The sequence below is a fragment of the Parasteatoda tepidariorum genome, chromosome 5 (genome assembly GCF_043381705.1).
Source record: "Parasteatoda tepidariorum isolate YZ-2023 chromosome 5, CAS_Ptep_4.0, whole genome shotgun sequence".
Taxonomy (NCBI): domain Eukaryota; kingdom Metazoa; phylum Arthropoda; class Arachnida; order Araneae; family Theridiidae; genus Parasteatoda; species Parasteatoda tepidariorum.
The window spans coordinates 59,928,763-59,946,169 of record NC_092208.1 but is presented as its reverse complement, the minus strand read 5'-3'; the positions used below and the strand labels follow the sequence as shown (position 1 = coordinate 59,946,169).

General features: G+C 27.5%; 2 protein-coding genes across 3 annotated transcripts in view; one reads left to right on the top strand and one right to left on the bottom strand.

The window, feature by feature from the left end:
- Nucleotides 1-3,960: 3,960 nt before the first annotated feature.
- Nucleotides 3,961-5,743, bottom strand: LOC107456650 (putative ATP-dependent RNA helicase Dbp21E2). Its single transcript, XM_016074570.4, has one exon. The coding sequence runs from the start codon at nt 5,581-5,583 to the stop codon at nt 3,976-3,978; it is 1,608 nt and encodes a 535-aa protein (XP_015930056.1). The 5' UTR covers nt 5,584-5,743; the 3' UTR covers nt 3,961-3,975.
- Nucleotides 5,744-5,844: 101 nt separating this feature from the next.
- LOC107456652 (protein lifeguard 1) overlaps nt 5,845-17,407 on the top strand; it is a 38,016-nt gene continuing 26,453 nt past the window's right edge. The window contains exon 1 of one of the 2 annotated variants that reach the window (XM_016074575.3): nt 5,845-6,099. The gene's annotated coding sequence lies outside the window, so the exon portion shown is untranslated. Of the gene's footprint in view, nt 6,100-13,658; nt 13,798-17,407 lie in introns of those variants that run through there. The other variant, XM_071181507.1, reaches the window with a different exon arrangement.

Sequence of the window (17,407 nt, the reverse complement as noted above, 5' to 3'; positions counted from 1 at the left end):
TTATTGCAATTACATAAATTTTCAGGCTTGTGTGCTCAAAATAGGCTTATAAACCTTCATCAAGTAGAAGAGGACAGATAGCACCAAGACTTCATCAATATTTATGAAGTTATAGTCATTTATTTAACAACATATGGTCTATCTAATAAGATTTTGAAAATTTTCCTGTATTAAAACATCATTGCCAACTACAAAAATTTAATTTATTGGATTAAGCTTCACATGAGCTGTTATTCAAATTCAGTCTATGATCTTGACTTCGAAACTTTAATTATAACAACCAATAAAATAAATCCTGTTTGCTATTTCTTAGACGTAATGTTATTTAACAGCCATTAGAACTGAACTCTGTTAAATATTTTTGTGCTTTTAAAATAAACATTATTCATTGACAATGAATAACAAAAGAAAAGTCTTGAGAAAATTATTCAAACTACTATTTCTTTTTATGTTACTACTTAATAAAAGTGAATAAGTAGTGTGATCTATAACTCTCCTATAAATGAAGACAGAATAACCTATTCTTATCCTATGTGGTTTTAGGGATAATTTATAGTCAAAAATGTTATATAGATTAGTTTTATTATTGAACTTATGTTTACTGAGTACTCTTGTGAAAATCAGTCTCTTTTTAAGCATTGATAACCTTTGTAAATATTTTTACAAAAGTTATAAATTAATTTCTGGTTTGAAAACTCAATTTACCCTTTATTATATGAAGTGTTGTTAACAGGTGGTTTTAAGTTAAAACATACAGTATTCACTTTTGCTTAAGACTTTGTTGTACTCTGGATGTATGTTATTTAGTGTAAATGGCTGTATAACCAGCGTAACACCATATGCTTAGAACAGAAATTAAACATTTTGAAGAAATTGAATAGAAATATAATATTTCAATCAAAATAAATCCAATATTTATATGAAAATTTAAGCTATAATTTTTTGTACTTACGATATAGCAACCTCAGATTATCATTACAATATTCATTTGAACCACATGAATTGTTATATACTGTTGCATCGCCTCAAGTCATTAATTATAAGGATTTATTTACCTAGCACTCACATTAACCTGAGCAAAAGGATGAAAAGCAAAACAAAACAAGGTACTATTAAAAATGTAGTTGATGATATAAAGATAGAGGCAAAATTACCATTGTCCGCAACGAAAAGTTTAAAGAAAATTCCAGGTTAACCAAGTATAGCACAGATAGCAGTTCATAAGCAATATATATGTATTTTTTTTTTTTTTTTTGCAACAGTAGCACTGAGTTGAGATTATTATTTTCTGGTACAGAGCCAGTACATGGGTCCCAACAACCTAAGATTCTTTTTTTGCTGCATTGGAGCATTTTTGTGCTGTTATTTAACAACTAAATACAAACAATGAAGAATTTCCTCAAACCTTCTCAATTGACAATACTAGAATTAGATTAAAAGAAAAAACTGCATTTACCATACCATAGCATTCAGTTTCTATTATGATTAAAGCATAGTAAAATAACAACCACCAAATGTTGACCAGGGGTGTCATAGGGATTAAAGTTTCACAATTTCGTGACCAAAAAAAATATCTTGTATTAATACACTAAAGAGTATTTAACAGACTACCAATTTTAGTTTTTTGTAATAACAATTAACAAAATGTAGTCATAGTACTGCTATTTGTTCAAATTAAAATTTTAAATGGTCTTAAATGAAGCTTTTAGAAAAAGTAATTTTTCACAAAGAATAAAAAGCAAATAACATTTCAAATGTAAATTGTAGATTTTTAAAGCTTTATTTTTTTTTTCAATAAAAGTCATTTTCAAAATATCAATCATATTTACCCTAATAAGTATTTTTGGAGTAACTACACATTTTAATTATTACTAGAAACTTGTTCATTTATTTATTACAAAAAAAGATATAATTATGTGGTAATTTTGTTAATAATATGTAATAATAGATCAAATTTCTGTATTTTAGGAAAGGTGCAAGCTTTAAACTTCTGTTGATTCTAATTAATACAATTTTTGCATGGATAAGAATGTTGTAGACATGATTTTTGTTTAATATTTTAATTGGTTTAACATTTAAACTCTTATGGAGGAAGAAGAAATGTTGTTCTAATAGAGTTTTATTTTAAAATTCCTTTATTTATGTAAGAATCAAATAACACAACAATAAACATAAAATAATAATATAAATAAACAAAGCACAAAAAAATGTAAAAATCTAAGTTAATTTTTTAAAATCAACAAACTTTAGGGTTTACTTCATTCCACTTAATAAAATGTACCAAAATAATGTGCTTAACCTCATAAGAACATCAAAAATAAATAAAGATTTATATTATAATTTCTATAACACTATATTCTGTCCCAATCGTGTAATACCTATCTCTTTGATAAATATATGTTTTTAACAATTTTTAATAAAATTCTCATAGTGACTTTAATTCTCTTTATATGTTAAAAATAAACTCTTAAGAAAATATTTTATATGAAATTCTACATTTTTATGAGCAAAACTTTTTTCCAAAAGTTAAGTTGTCCTGCAAAAAGTTTTCATCTGAAACAGAAAAATATGTTTACGATATATGTATATGCAAATATATGGTGAAAAATTTACATGTATCTTGAAAGGTAATTCAGGTGAAATTTTCAGAATCGATATATTGCATACATAGTTTCAAAGCAAAGACTTTTAAAAATTGCAGATCACTAAGTACTAGTATATATACTATATATAGATACCTTTTATTTAAAATTGATATTTTAAGTTAAAGAAAGAAAGATATAGAAGTCTATTAATTTTGAGATCTAAGGAAAGTAATATAAGATTTCAAAATCCTTTTTCCTTAATGGAAAATATCTTATTATATTATACAATATGTTACTATTAAGGCCCGGATTTTGATGACATTTGCATTTTTCGTCCTTTAGAGCATTTTTTGAGATTTATAGGGCATTTTCTTTAAATTTTGGGGCGTATTTTGCATTTTAAAGCATTTTCTAATTTTTACTATTTTTTATTATTACACTGGCCTCCAAACAATGAAGAAAATCTCTAGGATATTAAAAGGTGAAGCAACATCTTTTCAAATTGAAGAAGAATTGTCAGTAAGTGAGACCGTCTTTTTCAAGTACGCACCGATAACATCAGTAGATGTTGAAAGAAGCTTCTCCTGGTATAAAAATTTACTTTCAGACAAGAGGCGCTCGTTTACGTTTCAAAAGATTAAAAAAAATTTACTAATCCACTGTAATTCTGATATTTAGTAATATTATGAGATGGAAGTTGTTATATTCATTTAAGTTTCCATACAAAATGAAAATGTTTTGGAGTCAACATATTTTCCTTTTTTTTGTTATTTTAGGATATAAAACATATTTTTCAAACTTTAATGAACGTAGAACAAGTATTGCATTGCTTTATATTTTTTGAAACGACTCATAATAATTTTAAAGAGTAAAACATTGTTTTAGTTCAATATTTTTACTTCTATTTAAGTTATGTCATAAGGCATTTTTAGCGCAATTTTCGCATTTTAAGGGCATTTTTTGCAGTTTGTAAGGGCATTAATTGAGATTTTTTAGGTCATCAAAATCTGGGCTCTAGTTATTATAATATCTCATTAATAGTTTAAAATTGTTAACTGAGTGAATCCATTAAAAAAATCTTTAAAGCTGAAATAAAAAATGTTAAAGAGTTCTCCACCCTCCAAAAAAATTATAATAATAACAAATAAATAAAATTTGTGTAATAACTATTTTTGTTAAGTTACAATAGTAGAGTTATAAAATATTTTGCAATAATTTATTCTAAATCTGGTGCAGTAAATTATAATTCAATAAATATTATTTTTTAATTGTGAAAAAGATAAGCCAGTTAAATCTATTGAATAAGAAAGAAAATTAATAAATTAAGACCTCTACAGATCAAACTTGACTTATTTAAATAATCATTAACACAATATGTATCAAATTTAATTTAATGCTGAAAGTACAATTTTTTTATTTTCTGTTTAATATTTGAATCTACATTTGGCAATCGTGTAGCACTACGCACTCCTCTTTCTATATCTTGAACAGTATATACTCCAGACTTTGAAGCAACTAAGTTAGTAACATGTCCATGATTTGTCCCAACACGGCCAACTCTACCACAGCGAAGTATATAGTCAGAAGTATTATTAGGAAAATCAAAATTGATAACATGTTTAACTCTTTGTGTATCTAAACCCCTGGATACAAGATCTGTACAACATAGAATGTCAAATTCCCCTTCTTGAAAAGCTTGCCAAACTTTTGATCTTTCTAATGGATTCATAGCACCATGCAGCTTTTCACAAGAGATACCATTATCCTTAAAAAATATTGTCATCCAATCACAGGTAGGCGATTTATTACAAAATATCAGTGTAGGCTCCTTTTTTTGGTAGCTTGTTTTAACAAGATGCAAAAGTTCACCTGCATAAGTATCTGCATTTACTCTCCAAAATTTTTGTTCAACGTGAGGTTGTATTCTGTGTAAGTAATTTGAAGATATTTTAACAACATCTTTTTCAGTGAATAATTCTGTATAAAGTTCAGAAATGTTAGAAGGGTAAATTGTACTGACAAATGTCACTTGAGCACCTTGGTGTTTTCCCTCAAATTTTTCTGAGCTTGAGCGTATATTTAATGTTTTAAAGACAGAAAACAAGTCATAAATAAAAGATTTGTCTGTTAAAGTATCTGCTTCATCAAGCACTAAATGTTGTATATTAGATAGCTTAAACACTCTTCCTTTGAGTTTACTTAAACTGCCAAGTGTAGTAACAAGAATATCGACATCACAATATCTGGATGGTTTTAAATGTGTTAAAAAAGTTCCTTCAGATAACAAAACTTTCACAGTGATGCCCGAATCATAACCTAATTTAGAAGCAATATCAGCAACTTGTTCCGCTAATTCCCGACCAGGGACTATAACCAATCCTAAAGGTGTATTAGGATAAACTGGGGTCTTCTGTTTGACTTTGGATATTAGCTGAATTAGCGGTGCCAAATAAGCAATAGTTTTTCCACAACCAGCTTCTGCACACAACATTACATTTTCACCCTCCAAAATCTTAGGAATCGCAAGAATTTGTATTGGTGCAGGAGCGCCAAACATAAAACGGTTTTTCAAGCTTGCACAAATTGTAGAATTAAGGTTAAGATCGCAAAACTCTGTCTTGCAGTAAATATCAGGATCGTTTTCTTCATATTCGATTGGAACAGAAGGGTTAGTGTCGTATGGTCGAATCGTAAATTTTTGTCCAGATGTTTTAGCTTTATACCAAAATTTTGAAAGCAGGGGTAAAGGATAACGATCGTTATACAACTGTCCAAGATAATGATTATATTCTCCCTCGGTACAAGATATGACAGGAATGCTGGTATTTCCCCTGTGTAATATTTTTCTTCTTAAAAGTTGTTGATGCACAAGATCTTTTGACTTCTTTTTTTCTACATGCTTTGTCACATATTTTGGTACTCTTATTATAGGCACAGGCAAGGTTGATTGGGAATAACCACGCCATAAAATTATAACCAAACTTTTTCTAAGAAGCATTTCTGAATAAAGATTTTATTGAAGTAATTGTTAGAATTTTGATGAAAAAATAAAATATTAAAATGCGATTCCAGACCATGCAAAACGTAACCTTGTTTATTTACTTTTTCTACTACAGTTCTACGATTGCCATTATTGATTTCTAAAAGTTGCTTCCGAGTTTTGCATGACTATTTTTAGAACGAAAACTGAAAACCCTCGACTTTTTCAGTTATTTCTTCTCTATGTGTATCGGAATAAGACAGAATGGAAGTATAACTTGAACGAAAACTGAAAGAACTGATGCGATTCATAAGTGAAAAGCTTATCTAGTTTCAGATATCTATACCGAAACTAATAAATAGCAATTTATTTTATATTAACAAGAACAAGTAGTTGAGTTTGAGAGTAACTCTGCATCATTACAGAAGATTGCAGCAGCTGATATTTTGATTTTTTAGATTGTGTTTGAACTTGTAGAAATTAAGTGTGAACCATCTAGTGAAAACTCTTAAAGAATAGTTCATATTCTTAAAGGTAATTTTTTCATAGTTATAACTTACACTTCAGTTCTGACAACATATTTCTATGCATTTTCAGCGCATTACGTATTATTTCCGTTTACCGAATTGAAAGTGAAACATCGTCATTATTATTTAGTATTTCAACTTTTATTAAATTTTCTTTAGTATTTCAACTTTTAATCAAATTCTAATGAAATATTATTGTAAAGATAGTAGACTAAATAATTGGGTTAAAAATTATGTTGTAGATTTTAAGTTTATTTTAATATGCTCGTTTTGATCTGTAGGTATTGCGATGGTGTCATTTTGTAACCTTTTGCAAATGCGTTGGCCATATTTGTTTATTTTTAAGTATTTTTAGTCTAACAATTGCAATCTAGAAAAAGGCATTACAAATTTATGTTTCACAGACCCAAAAGTCAAAGTAAAGACCACATCAACTCTTGAATATTTATTACCCCATGGTTTTTTAATGCTTACTGAATTATTACTTGATTACTGAAATTATTACTTGAAACTTCTTTCCTAATAAAGTTCACTATTTTTACAATGCATCACAATTCAGGCAATTTTAATTCATGCCCATTTTAATCTTTTTGTTATTTGGAAGATTTAAGTTGGAATTTTGGTCACTTATATAAGGAGTATACTCAGCTCTTTTTTACTGAAATTTCAGCAAACTATTTTTGCAGTTTTTGATATTTTAGTACATTTTTAGTGATATTTTATTGCATATCATAATTTCCGGCAAGTATTTTGATGTTGTAGTAGATTTTTGAAGAATGAAATCGTATTTTTAACTATACATTAGAATTAGTTTTTACTCATATTTGTTCAAAAGTTTGTTCTTGCAAATTGCTTTATGTTCTGGAGGACAAATGAAAAACCGAAATTTGAAGAATTGAAACTAAATTACTTTTTACTGAGCCTTAAGTTTTTTACTGTTGCTTTTTTAAAATTATAATTCATTCAAGTCAATTTTTTTTCTTCACTCTGTTCTGAGAATTGCAATGTATTTATTTTTTGCTGTATTTTACTCTTTTAGTTTTTCAGCTTTAAAATAGATTTTCAAATCTGTTTATTTACTTGGTACTACTTTTAGCAGGAGGTCACTATTTTTCTGATTATCATCTGTTTAATTCGCTATTTACCCACCCCAATGGTTATTTTAAATTCATTGAATGAAAATAAAACAGTACTGAATTAAATATTAACTTTATTATTTATTGAATAAATACTATGAGCTATTGATAAATAGTTAGATCTAATTATATCAAAATTAATATAACTAGATCAAATTATTAAAATCCACTTGGGTTTTTTTTACAGGCTTTTTCAGGTGGATATTCTTTAGGTATTTTTGGGTTACATAAAATCATAACCCTGCATGACAATCAATGCGAAAAGATTAATATAAAATCTTTTAGCATTATATTTCAATTCCTTGGTAAATTCATTTCATAAGAAATAATTTAAATGTAGCATTTCAAAAGTGACTTACGATTTTCTCCTGTTTATTTCAGCTTTTTTCCACAAATTATTTAATGGTTCAAATTTCTTTGTAGAAATTTTTATACAGTTGAACCAATTTCATGTTTTCCTCCGGACTAGCGTTGAAATTATTTCTATTAGAAAAAATGTGTAATCTTTATTTGTTTTAAGATCCAATTTCAACAATATCCCCCTCAATACTTCCTGTTGGCTGCAAATTTGCTTTTCGGTTAACATTTGCCAATATATATTATTTTATAGTTTTTGCTTTGAAACTCCTGATCAGTTATTTGTATATCCTCCAATATTTATTTACTTTTTTTTATCCTTTTCATCACATCGAGAGCTGGCGTTAAATCAGATATTGAAGGAATTGAAAATTAATGTATATGTGTGTTGCAGTTGATATATGTGTCACCGACTTTGGAAAATCTTCACCCATGAAATTTTATTCTTAAGAGTCAATGTTTTTGTTGGGTATCGAGAAGACAACTTGACTAAACCCAAATGTATGTTGACACTGTTTAGCACTCCAGAAATCTGATTCAGAGCTTCCAGAAAATTATTTTTGCTTTACGTATATTGCAAGTCACTGGAATCAAGAAACGCTGAAGATTGATTAAGCAGTTGTTCAGTGTAATGTTCTTTAAATGGTTGAATTATTCAAAGATTGGAGTTACCTGGCAAAATTACAATTTCAAATTTTACGATTTAAGCTCTCTTATTTCCTTTAATCACCCTTCCTTTTATTTATCCCAATTGCCTTTCTGATTTTGACTCAAGATGAAAATTCCCTCTTACAGACAAAAGGGCAAAGTAATAGAATAGAAAGAATGTCAGACCAGCTTCAAACAGCTAATAAACAAATCTCGTCTTTAAAAAAAAAAAAAAAAAGTCTGAAAGTTTGTGCAAGGTTTGTAGAGAGAAAAAAACATTTTTTTATCTGTCAGCAAAATGAATAAAACAGAATTTTCTAAAAATGGGTAATGTGAAATCCAGAATAATTTAACATTATTGGTATTGGCAATTTTCACTGACTAGCATAAAATGAAGAAGGAAACGAGATAGCGTGCGAAACAGATAAAACTGCTGTTTCACTGTATTTAATTTTCTATATTAAAGTTAGAATCTAAACTCTGTATTAGGAACATGATATAATTTGGAAATAACATAATTAATAATAATTTTTTATTAAGCTAATATAAATAAAAATAGATTTTTGTAAAATTAATTATTTTCATACATGGTATTTATGATTTAAATCAGTTAGTTTACATTTTAAAAAAAAAAATATTTTTACTAGTAAACAAACAAAAAAAATACAAGAATTAGCATTATTTATTTGCTTATATTGCTCTAAAATTATTTTTAAAAAATTATTGGGCTTTCTAGTTACTCATTGAAAAAAAAGGAGAGATAGCTTATAAAAAATTGCAGATTACAAATATTAATTTTTAGTTGTAATATTTTATGTTTTTAATGTATTTATTGTCAGGATATGTACAAGATTGCAATGAAAGCAAACATGAATCAAGCGTTACAGAAGGTACAGACTCTTTCTGTAGCTTAATTTGTATTTGTTTAAATTTTATTCTAGTTATCACAAAAGTGTACCTTATCTCCTTTCGCATTTCACAGAAGTGTTATAGTTATTTTTAACTATGATTTATAAAAAGAGGATAATAAATATAGTAAATAAGTCTAAGAGTGACTGAAATTTTCTAATACCATACACCACCAACAGGGGTCTGGGGCAAATTTACTACTGTTTAGCGGAACCTTCACAAATTTAACTTTCGGAAAAACAGTAGTTTCACAAAATAATTTTAAAATGTTCTCATAATGAAAATAACTTTTAGTGCTAGTACTGTTAAATGCATTTTTTTTTTATTAAATTCAAATTGAAATTTATCTCTGGCAGGGTTGGGGTTTTGGACGTCCTAAACTGGTTTTGGACAGGACACGTGGGTTTTACTGTCTTAAACTGGGTAAAACTGTCTTAAAGTGTCCAAAACCTTGGTAAAAGGTAAAAAATTCTATAGGTGTAGCCATTGTACATGTAATAATTACATGTATCAATAAATATTTGATATTTTTTATACAATTTACTATAACTTATTAAAAGAAAATAATATAATATAATAGGAAAAGGTTTATAATTTTTGAAGCTCCACAGTTCATTGAACAACAAAAGTGAATACCTAATCCTTTAAATATAAATATGCTTTTAATACTGATAAATAATATTTTTGCATAAGGATAAATATGGCAATATTAAAAAATAATAATTTTTCTTAAAAAAAATACTAAATTTGTACAAAAATTAACCTTTTATTTTTCACAATATTTTTTTAAGGAAATGTTATAATTTCTGCATCACAGGATGATAAAAAAGACATCTATTTTAAAAAAAAAATTTAAATATAAATATATTAGTTTAAATTGAAAATACAAATACAGTTTTGAAGGGCATAACATCAGTTTCAGTTACTGACACTGGTGATGTATCACCACTATGCTAAAAGAATTGAACCTGAATGAAATAAAAGTATTCTTAAATAGTACTACAATAGATAAATAAACCTGTTTATGATGAACCAAGCACTTAGTCTCTAATATTTTGACCTGTATGACAAGGCCAAACTTCAGTTATATACTAATGAATGAGAGGACCAATTCAACTTGATTACTGATTAGTCTTCCTTTGTTTAAATTGAAGAGTCAAACAATATTAATAATACATTATCAGGGGTCTGTCCAGACATTTTGTGAAAGGTCCGTTTTTCGTGAAATTGTGAAAAAATTACTCAATTTCTTTCAACCAGGGTCCGCTTTTATGAATTTGTGCAAAGAGGGTCCGTTATTGCAAAAATAATTTTTTCAAGGAGTTTTTAAATTGTATAGACATACAAGATTATGCTCAACACTGTAAAATTGTAATTAAAAAAATTAAATTTTAAAAAATAAACAACAATTGCTGCTTCTAAATTAGAGATGCAACATACAAATATTTGGTATTTAGCCTATACTGCTGAAAGCAGAATATTAATTTCGGACGAATAATGGAAGAATCGTCTGCCGAAGACAAAACTTAATTCGTTTACATCAATCTTTCTTGTTTTCTGCCCTGGAAAGGGTTTTTTCGATTAACAAAATAATAATAAAGATAAACAAATTTGTGAAGGGTCCGATTAAAAGAAAAATCATTTTGTGAAGGGTCCGTTTTTAAGTTAAAATATTTTGTGAAGGGTCCATTTTTATGAAAAGATAAATTTCTTCTAAACAGACCCCTGATTATACTTATAAAAACAAATATTATCTAGTATATTTAATTATCAATATGTTATTAGTTCTATGTTTATTTTACCTCTTAAATATTGTTCAAATAAAATTGTGACATAATTTGAGTAAAAGGGTTTTGGACAGTTTAAGACAGTTTTGGACAAAGAGGTTTTGGACAGGACGGTTTAAACCGTGGATTAATCCATTTTGTCCTAAACCTTGCCAACCCTGATTTGAAACTATTTAAAGATTGTCTTAACGCAATCTAATAAAGCGAAGGACTGTTTATAAATCATACTGATATTTATCAATGTATAATTTTAAAAAAAGTATGACTGAAAATTTATAAAAAATTCGTCAGAAAATAATAATTTTAATAACGTAATAATAGCCTTGTTAGTTCGGCACAAAATGCTATTGATGTAGAAAACAATCGAAGCAGTCTCGGGTCAACAGTCTAGTACAGCGATTCCCAATTTTTTCGACTACGGAACCTTAAATAATCAACCTTTTTTGGCGAAACGTAAACTTTATAGAAAAAATGTATTAAGATAATTATGAACGTTATAGCTTATAAAAGAATTAACTCTACATATATAGAGGTTTGAATATTTTTGTTCTATTGTTATTAATTTTAAAATGAAATTGCCTTTTGCGAAAATTCCTTTTTAAAGCCTCCTCTAGTTATTTATAAAAATTAAGAAATTATGTATAAATTTTTTCTGAATCCTTAATTTTATACCTCATACTTCAAATTTTATTTTTAAAATTAAACCATGTTCTTTAATGACATTAGTGAACACAACAAGAATAACTTTATGCGTGCTTATGTTAATGAAATGATGAAAAACATAAAAATACTTATTTAATTTTCCTATTTTAATTGTTTTTATTTTAACCAAATTGTGTGTCACACTTTCTGTCACCTCTCTCTCCTCTAAGCGGGACATATTTTATGGAAGGCTATAAAATTCGATATCTTAATATTCGGATTATTTTTTATAACTGTTGCTATCCGAAATCATTAGTCATGTTTGCGTAAAATTTACTTTCAATTTTAGTTTTGTTTAAAAATTTCTTTACTTTTATTAATATACTTCAGACATATCCTGCTAAGTTCGCTTCCACTTCCGACCTGTCTGTGAGATGTATTGCAAATCATGACGCAATGTAAAGCTATTTTCATAATGGACTAAAAATACTATATAGAATATCCTTCAAAATATTTTTAAGACATAGTTTTAGCTCGTTTCAGGAAGAATACTGGTATATGCATCTAACTTAGAAATTTGGTTGTTTGCCAACAAAGTAAATAATAATTTTTTGTCTCATGGAAAGTTCCTCTAATTTGAATAACGGAGAGGAAAACTAAAAATCTTTTAGTTCATACCGCTTAGATGAAATGAAAGATGTATTTTGAAAGAGAAGTACCGATTTTATTACCAATGCTGATTTCCGTTCGGAAAAATCTTAAAACGGAACAGGGGGAATAAAATAAAAATTAAAAGCTCTCAACTTTCATTAGATAAAAAGGATCTGGTTTGCCCACTTTCAATACGACACTTGAACATACGTATCTATTTTATCTTCTAAGCAGGGAACTGAAAGGACCGAATTTATGTCATTTATCCGCCAAAATTGATAATATGTTCAGTCAGAATGCACCTGAAGTATATTTTATGGTATATAAACTGAAAAAAAGAAATATTTGAAACAGTTTGGTGAAAGTTATTATAATTTAAAAATTACTTAAAATATTTTGATCAAATAAAAGTTTTATAAATTATTTTTAATTTTTCATACAACTTGCAGGGCTCGCGCTAAGCATTCGCCACCTTGCCAAATACTATAAAATCGTAAATTTGGCAAAAATTATTCCACTGGAAAGAAAGATATAGATATTTAACCAATACTTCCTAGAAAAGAGAAAGCCTCAGCACAGGTTACCATAAACAAGAAATTCAATCTTTGTCCAAGCGTAATGACATCTTTCGTATTTACCACCACTGAGCAGCTTAGCAGCCCTATCGTAGTGACATCTTTCTTATTTTTCATTCATAGCGCAGTTTATGTTCGTTTTATCGGACTACTAAATTGATCGGTGCTGAGGCCTTTCTTCTAGGAGGTGTTGATTTAACTCGATCCTCAAAATGGAATTTTTCTAAACAAATCAGTATTTTTTATTAGATTATATTAATTTTCAGTAGATGCGTCGCATAACCAATTAAGAAATGGGTCCAAATTATATAAGCCTGAAACAAGCGGCCGTAAAATTGTTTTCTATAGGAAAAAATTTATAAACAATTGTAAAGATTTGCATTTGGCAAAAATTAGCAAATACTTTTGATTGGCTAATTTACTAGCTAATAATTTGAAATCCTTAGCTCTGGCCCTGACTTGTTACTTTTACAAAATATAAGTTTAAAAAAATAGTATTTTAACTCTCGTAATTAAATTATAAAACTGTTATAAGTAGAGTTTTGAAAAATTTAAAAAAGACGAATTACTATTTGGACTTTAAAGTGTCCCTCGTTAAAATTGCTAGTTTTTACAATGTGTATCACCGTCAATTTTTATTAACTTTTTAGTTATGAAAACTGATGTTTTTTTTAGTCTGATTTTTAGAACGAATTCATATTACTTCACAAAGGACACTCTCATATTCACGTGACAACCTCCTGTCGTTTCCGTCCTTTCAAGAAAGCATCAATAGAATATGCATATTCTATGAGAGAAAGGCTATACTTGTCACGACAAAATTTGTAAGGTGCAGACTTATTAAGTCATCTTTCTAAATCTACAACTACAACGGTTTTTAGAAAGAGTGGAAGTTATAGTTTGGAATGAAGATATTTTCAATTGTATTTAGAAATTCGGATTTACCATTGAATTGAATCCTCTAATTCCAACTCAAATTCTTCGTAGTCAAAAATAAAAGGTACGCGATAAGCATTAATTTACATTTATTTTACTTAATTGTCAGTGTGTAATAAAATACGTCAACATAATACTTTCTGTGTAGTTGTATTCGAAAAATGATGCTTCTGATTGATAAGAAATTTATTCTGATTAAAAGTGACTGATAAAAAATTAATTAAATCTCCATTAAAAGATATGTATAAAATTAATGTATTTTTATTCAGTACCTTCAATGTGCGTGTTAGCGTGACAATTTAGCTTTACAACTTCCATAGAAATGACTTTTCAAATCATTATTTCATAAAACTAGAAAAATTCATTACAATTTGCATGATATCTAAAATTTAATGTCAGTTTATTTAGTTTAGATATGATATTTATCTCTTAATAGTATGGTATAAATAAATTATGTTTTCTCTTCATAAGAGTATTTTTTATTCCTGATAAAAGTTTTAAAATCCAGTTTGCGTAAGCTTCATTTATCATTTAGAAGATTTGTTAATAAATTTCATATCATTTGATTTACTAACCAAGTCAAATTTTTAAATCTTTATTTTTGCGGACAATTCATTTAAACTTCATTTCTTCTTTTAGTGACTAATTGAAAAACTCGATGTATCTTAACTCTTTAAAGTCTTTTTTTTTTTTTTTTACGTAATGTTTAAATATTTTTGGGTTTTAAATTGATCTGTTTAAATAAAATTCATGTAAATTGTCACCCAAAATTAATTTGATTTTTAAAACTTTTTGGTGGAAAGGTGGGTGGGATTTTTAAAATTTTACCTGCCGCAAAAAATTTGTCATGAACTTGAGATTCTGTGCTTATAAATAATTGAATCTATAAATTCTGTACAACCGAATTTATGAAACTACAAAGTTAACTACAAATAATCTCGAAAAATGATGAAATGAAACGCGCAATACTCAAGCAAAAATAGCTTGAGTACTGCGCGTTACACCAAATCGAGTTAATTTGATTTCTAATTGATCGAGTTAATTTGATTTGTAACTCAATTGCACCAAATCGAGTTAATGGGATTTACAATTTTATTTAGTTGGGGTTATGTAGATCTTCAAATCTCGTTCACTTGATTTGATTTAGTTAACGAACGACATATGGTAGTCATATGTTTAAATTTATTAGAATTAAAATTGAATATCAAAAAGCCGTTCAGCTCATGGCCTCAAATTTCTAATTGGAAGAATTTATGATGTTTTATACTTGTAGTTTAACTACCTTCATCAAAATTGCAGCATTAGCTGCATTTCGTAATTTCTTCCTATGACTAAGTACGGAAGTATTAATTTGAAACTAGTGTTACATAGTGGAAATATTCATTTGAAACAAGTTTGAAGATGCAAGGTAACAAAAAGTAAAAGGAGAAATTAATTAATAAAATAAAAGAACAACAAAGTCATCTTAAAAATATAATAAGTTAATAAAAATATTATACAAGTAATCTGTTTTTAATTGAAACTTAAATCATATTTAAACCAGGGTTGGGGTTTTGGACGTCCTAAACTAGTTTTGGACAGGACACGTGGGTTTTACTGTCCTAAACTGGGTAAAACTGTCATAAACTGGGTAAAACTGTCCTAAACTGGGTTATGGTTAAACTGTCTTAAAGTGTCCAAAACCTTGAACTTTGGTAAAAGGTAAAAATTCTATATTTGTAACCATTGTACACATAATAATTACATGTATCAATAAATATTTGATATTTTTTATACAATTTACTATTAACTTATTAAAAGAAAATAACATAATATAATAGGAAAAGGTTTATAATTTTTGAAGCTCAACAATTCATTGAACAACAAAAGTGAATAACTAATCCTTTAAATATAAATATGCTTTTAATACTCCTCATCATCATCATATTTGGCTAGACAGCCCAGGGTGGGCCAGTGCCTTCCTTTGAATTCGAATCCACTTCTCTCTACTTTTGACACTTGTTCGCCAGTTTTTCTCCTTTAGAGTAAGGAAATCAGTCTCAACTAAATCTAGCCATCTCAGCCTGGGTCTACCTCTTTTCCTGTTCGTTAGGGGTTTGTGTAATAGGATTTTCTTTAAATTTGAGTCATCATTCCTTCTGAAAATGTGAGCTGCCCAGTTCATTCGATTTATTTTAATGAATTTCACAATATCTGGCTCTCTGTAGATTTTATACAGTTCAGCTTTTAATACTGAGAAATAATATTTTTGCATAAGGATAAATATGGCAATATTAAAAAATAATAACTTTTCTTAAAAAAATACTAAATTTGTTCAAAAATTAACCTTTCATTTTTCACAATATTTTTTTAAAAATTTTTTATAATTTCTGCATCACAGGATGATAAAAAAGACATCTATTTAAAAAAAATATATATTTTTTTTAAAATATAAATATATTAGTTTAAATTGAAAATACAAAAATAACTGAAAAATGTATTAACACTTTTGAAGGCCATAACATCAGTTTCAGTAACTGACACTGGTGATGTATCACCACTATGCTAAAAGAATTGAACATGAATGAAATAAAAGTATTCTTGAATAGTACTATAGATAAATAAACCTGTCTATGACAAACCAAGCACTTAGTCCCTAATATTTTAACCTGTATGGCAAGGCCAAACTTCAGTTATGTACTATTGAATGAGAGGACCAATTGAACTTGATTACTGATTAATCTTCCTTTGTTAAAATTGAAGAGTCAAACAATAATAATAAAACATTATACTTTTAAAAACAAATATTCTCTGGTATATTTAATTATCAATATGTTATTAGTTCTATGTTTATTTTACCTCTTAAATATTGTTCAGATAAAATTGTGACATAATTTGAGTATAAGGGTTTTGGACAGTTTAAGACAGTTTTGGACAAAGGGGTTTTGGACAGGACGGTTTAAACCGTGGATTAATCCATTCTGTCCTAAACCTTGCCAACCCTGATTTAAACAACAGAGGAACGTTTAAAAAAACTAAAATGCGGTATGTTAAGATTTTTTATTTTTAAAAAAAATCTATATAAGATGGGTAAATAGATAGAAAAATATAAAGTGCGGTGGTTAAACTCAAAATTATATATATTATTATTATTAAAATATATATTAGAATCACCAAATTAACTAATGTAAAACAAAATTAACGATTAAAAATGTAGTATATTTCATACCTAATTATAAGGAAAAAATATAATAAAATACAACCATAGCTTATTAATCAAATTAAATAAAAACAACAATTAAAAATTTCCTAACAGAAAAGGAAGAAGCGCTAACTTGATTTTAAAACCCAGAATATAATGTGATCAACCGAATTTTAAAAAAATTATAATAATTTTTATCATAAAATGCATGGATAGGAAGAACAATTTATTAAATAGGAAATAATGGGAACAGAGGAAAAAGAAACTCACAATAAAGCGGAATTAGAAATGTATCACCTGATGAAAAGAAAGCTGCAATCTGCTTCTTAAAATAACGTCTGCTTTTAGCAATAAATAATCCTATACTTATAAATAAACAATCATCTCCTTTTATTTTCACTAAACAGGAAAAAATATAAAAGCAAACGATTTTTAACGATAGCAGATGTGATTCCACATCAGACAAAACTTGCTAATGATACCGCGCTTGTGA

Excerpts from the sequence above, each read along its gene's own strand:
- LOC107456650 (XM_016074570.4), bottom strand. The coding sequence starts at position 5,583 with ATGCTTCTTAGAAAAAGTTTGGTTATAATTTTATGGCGTGGTTATTCC.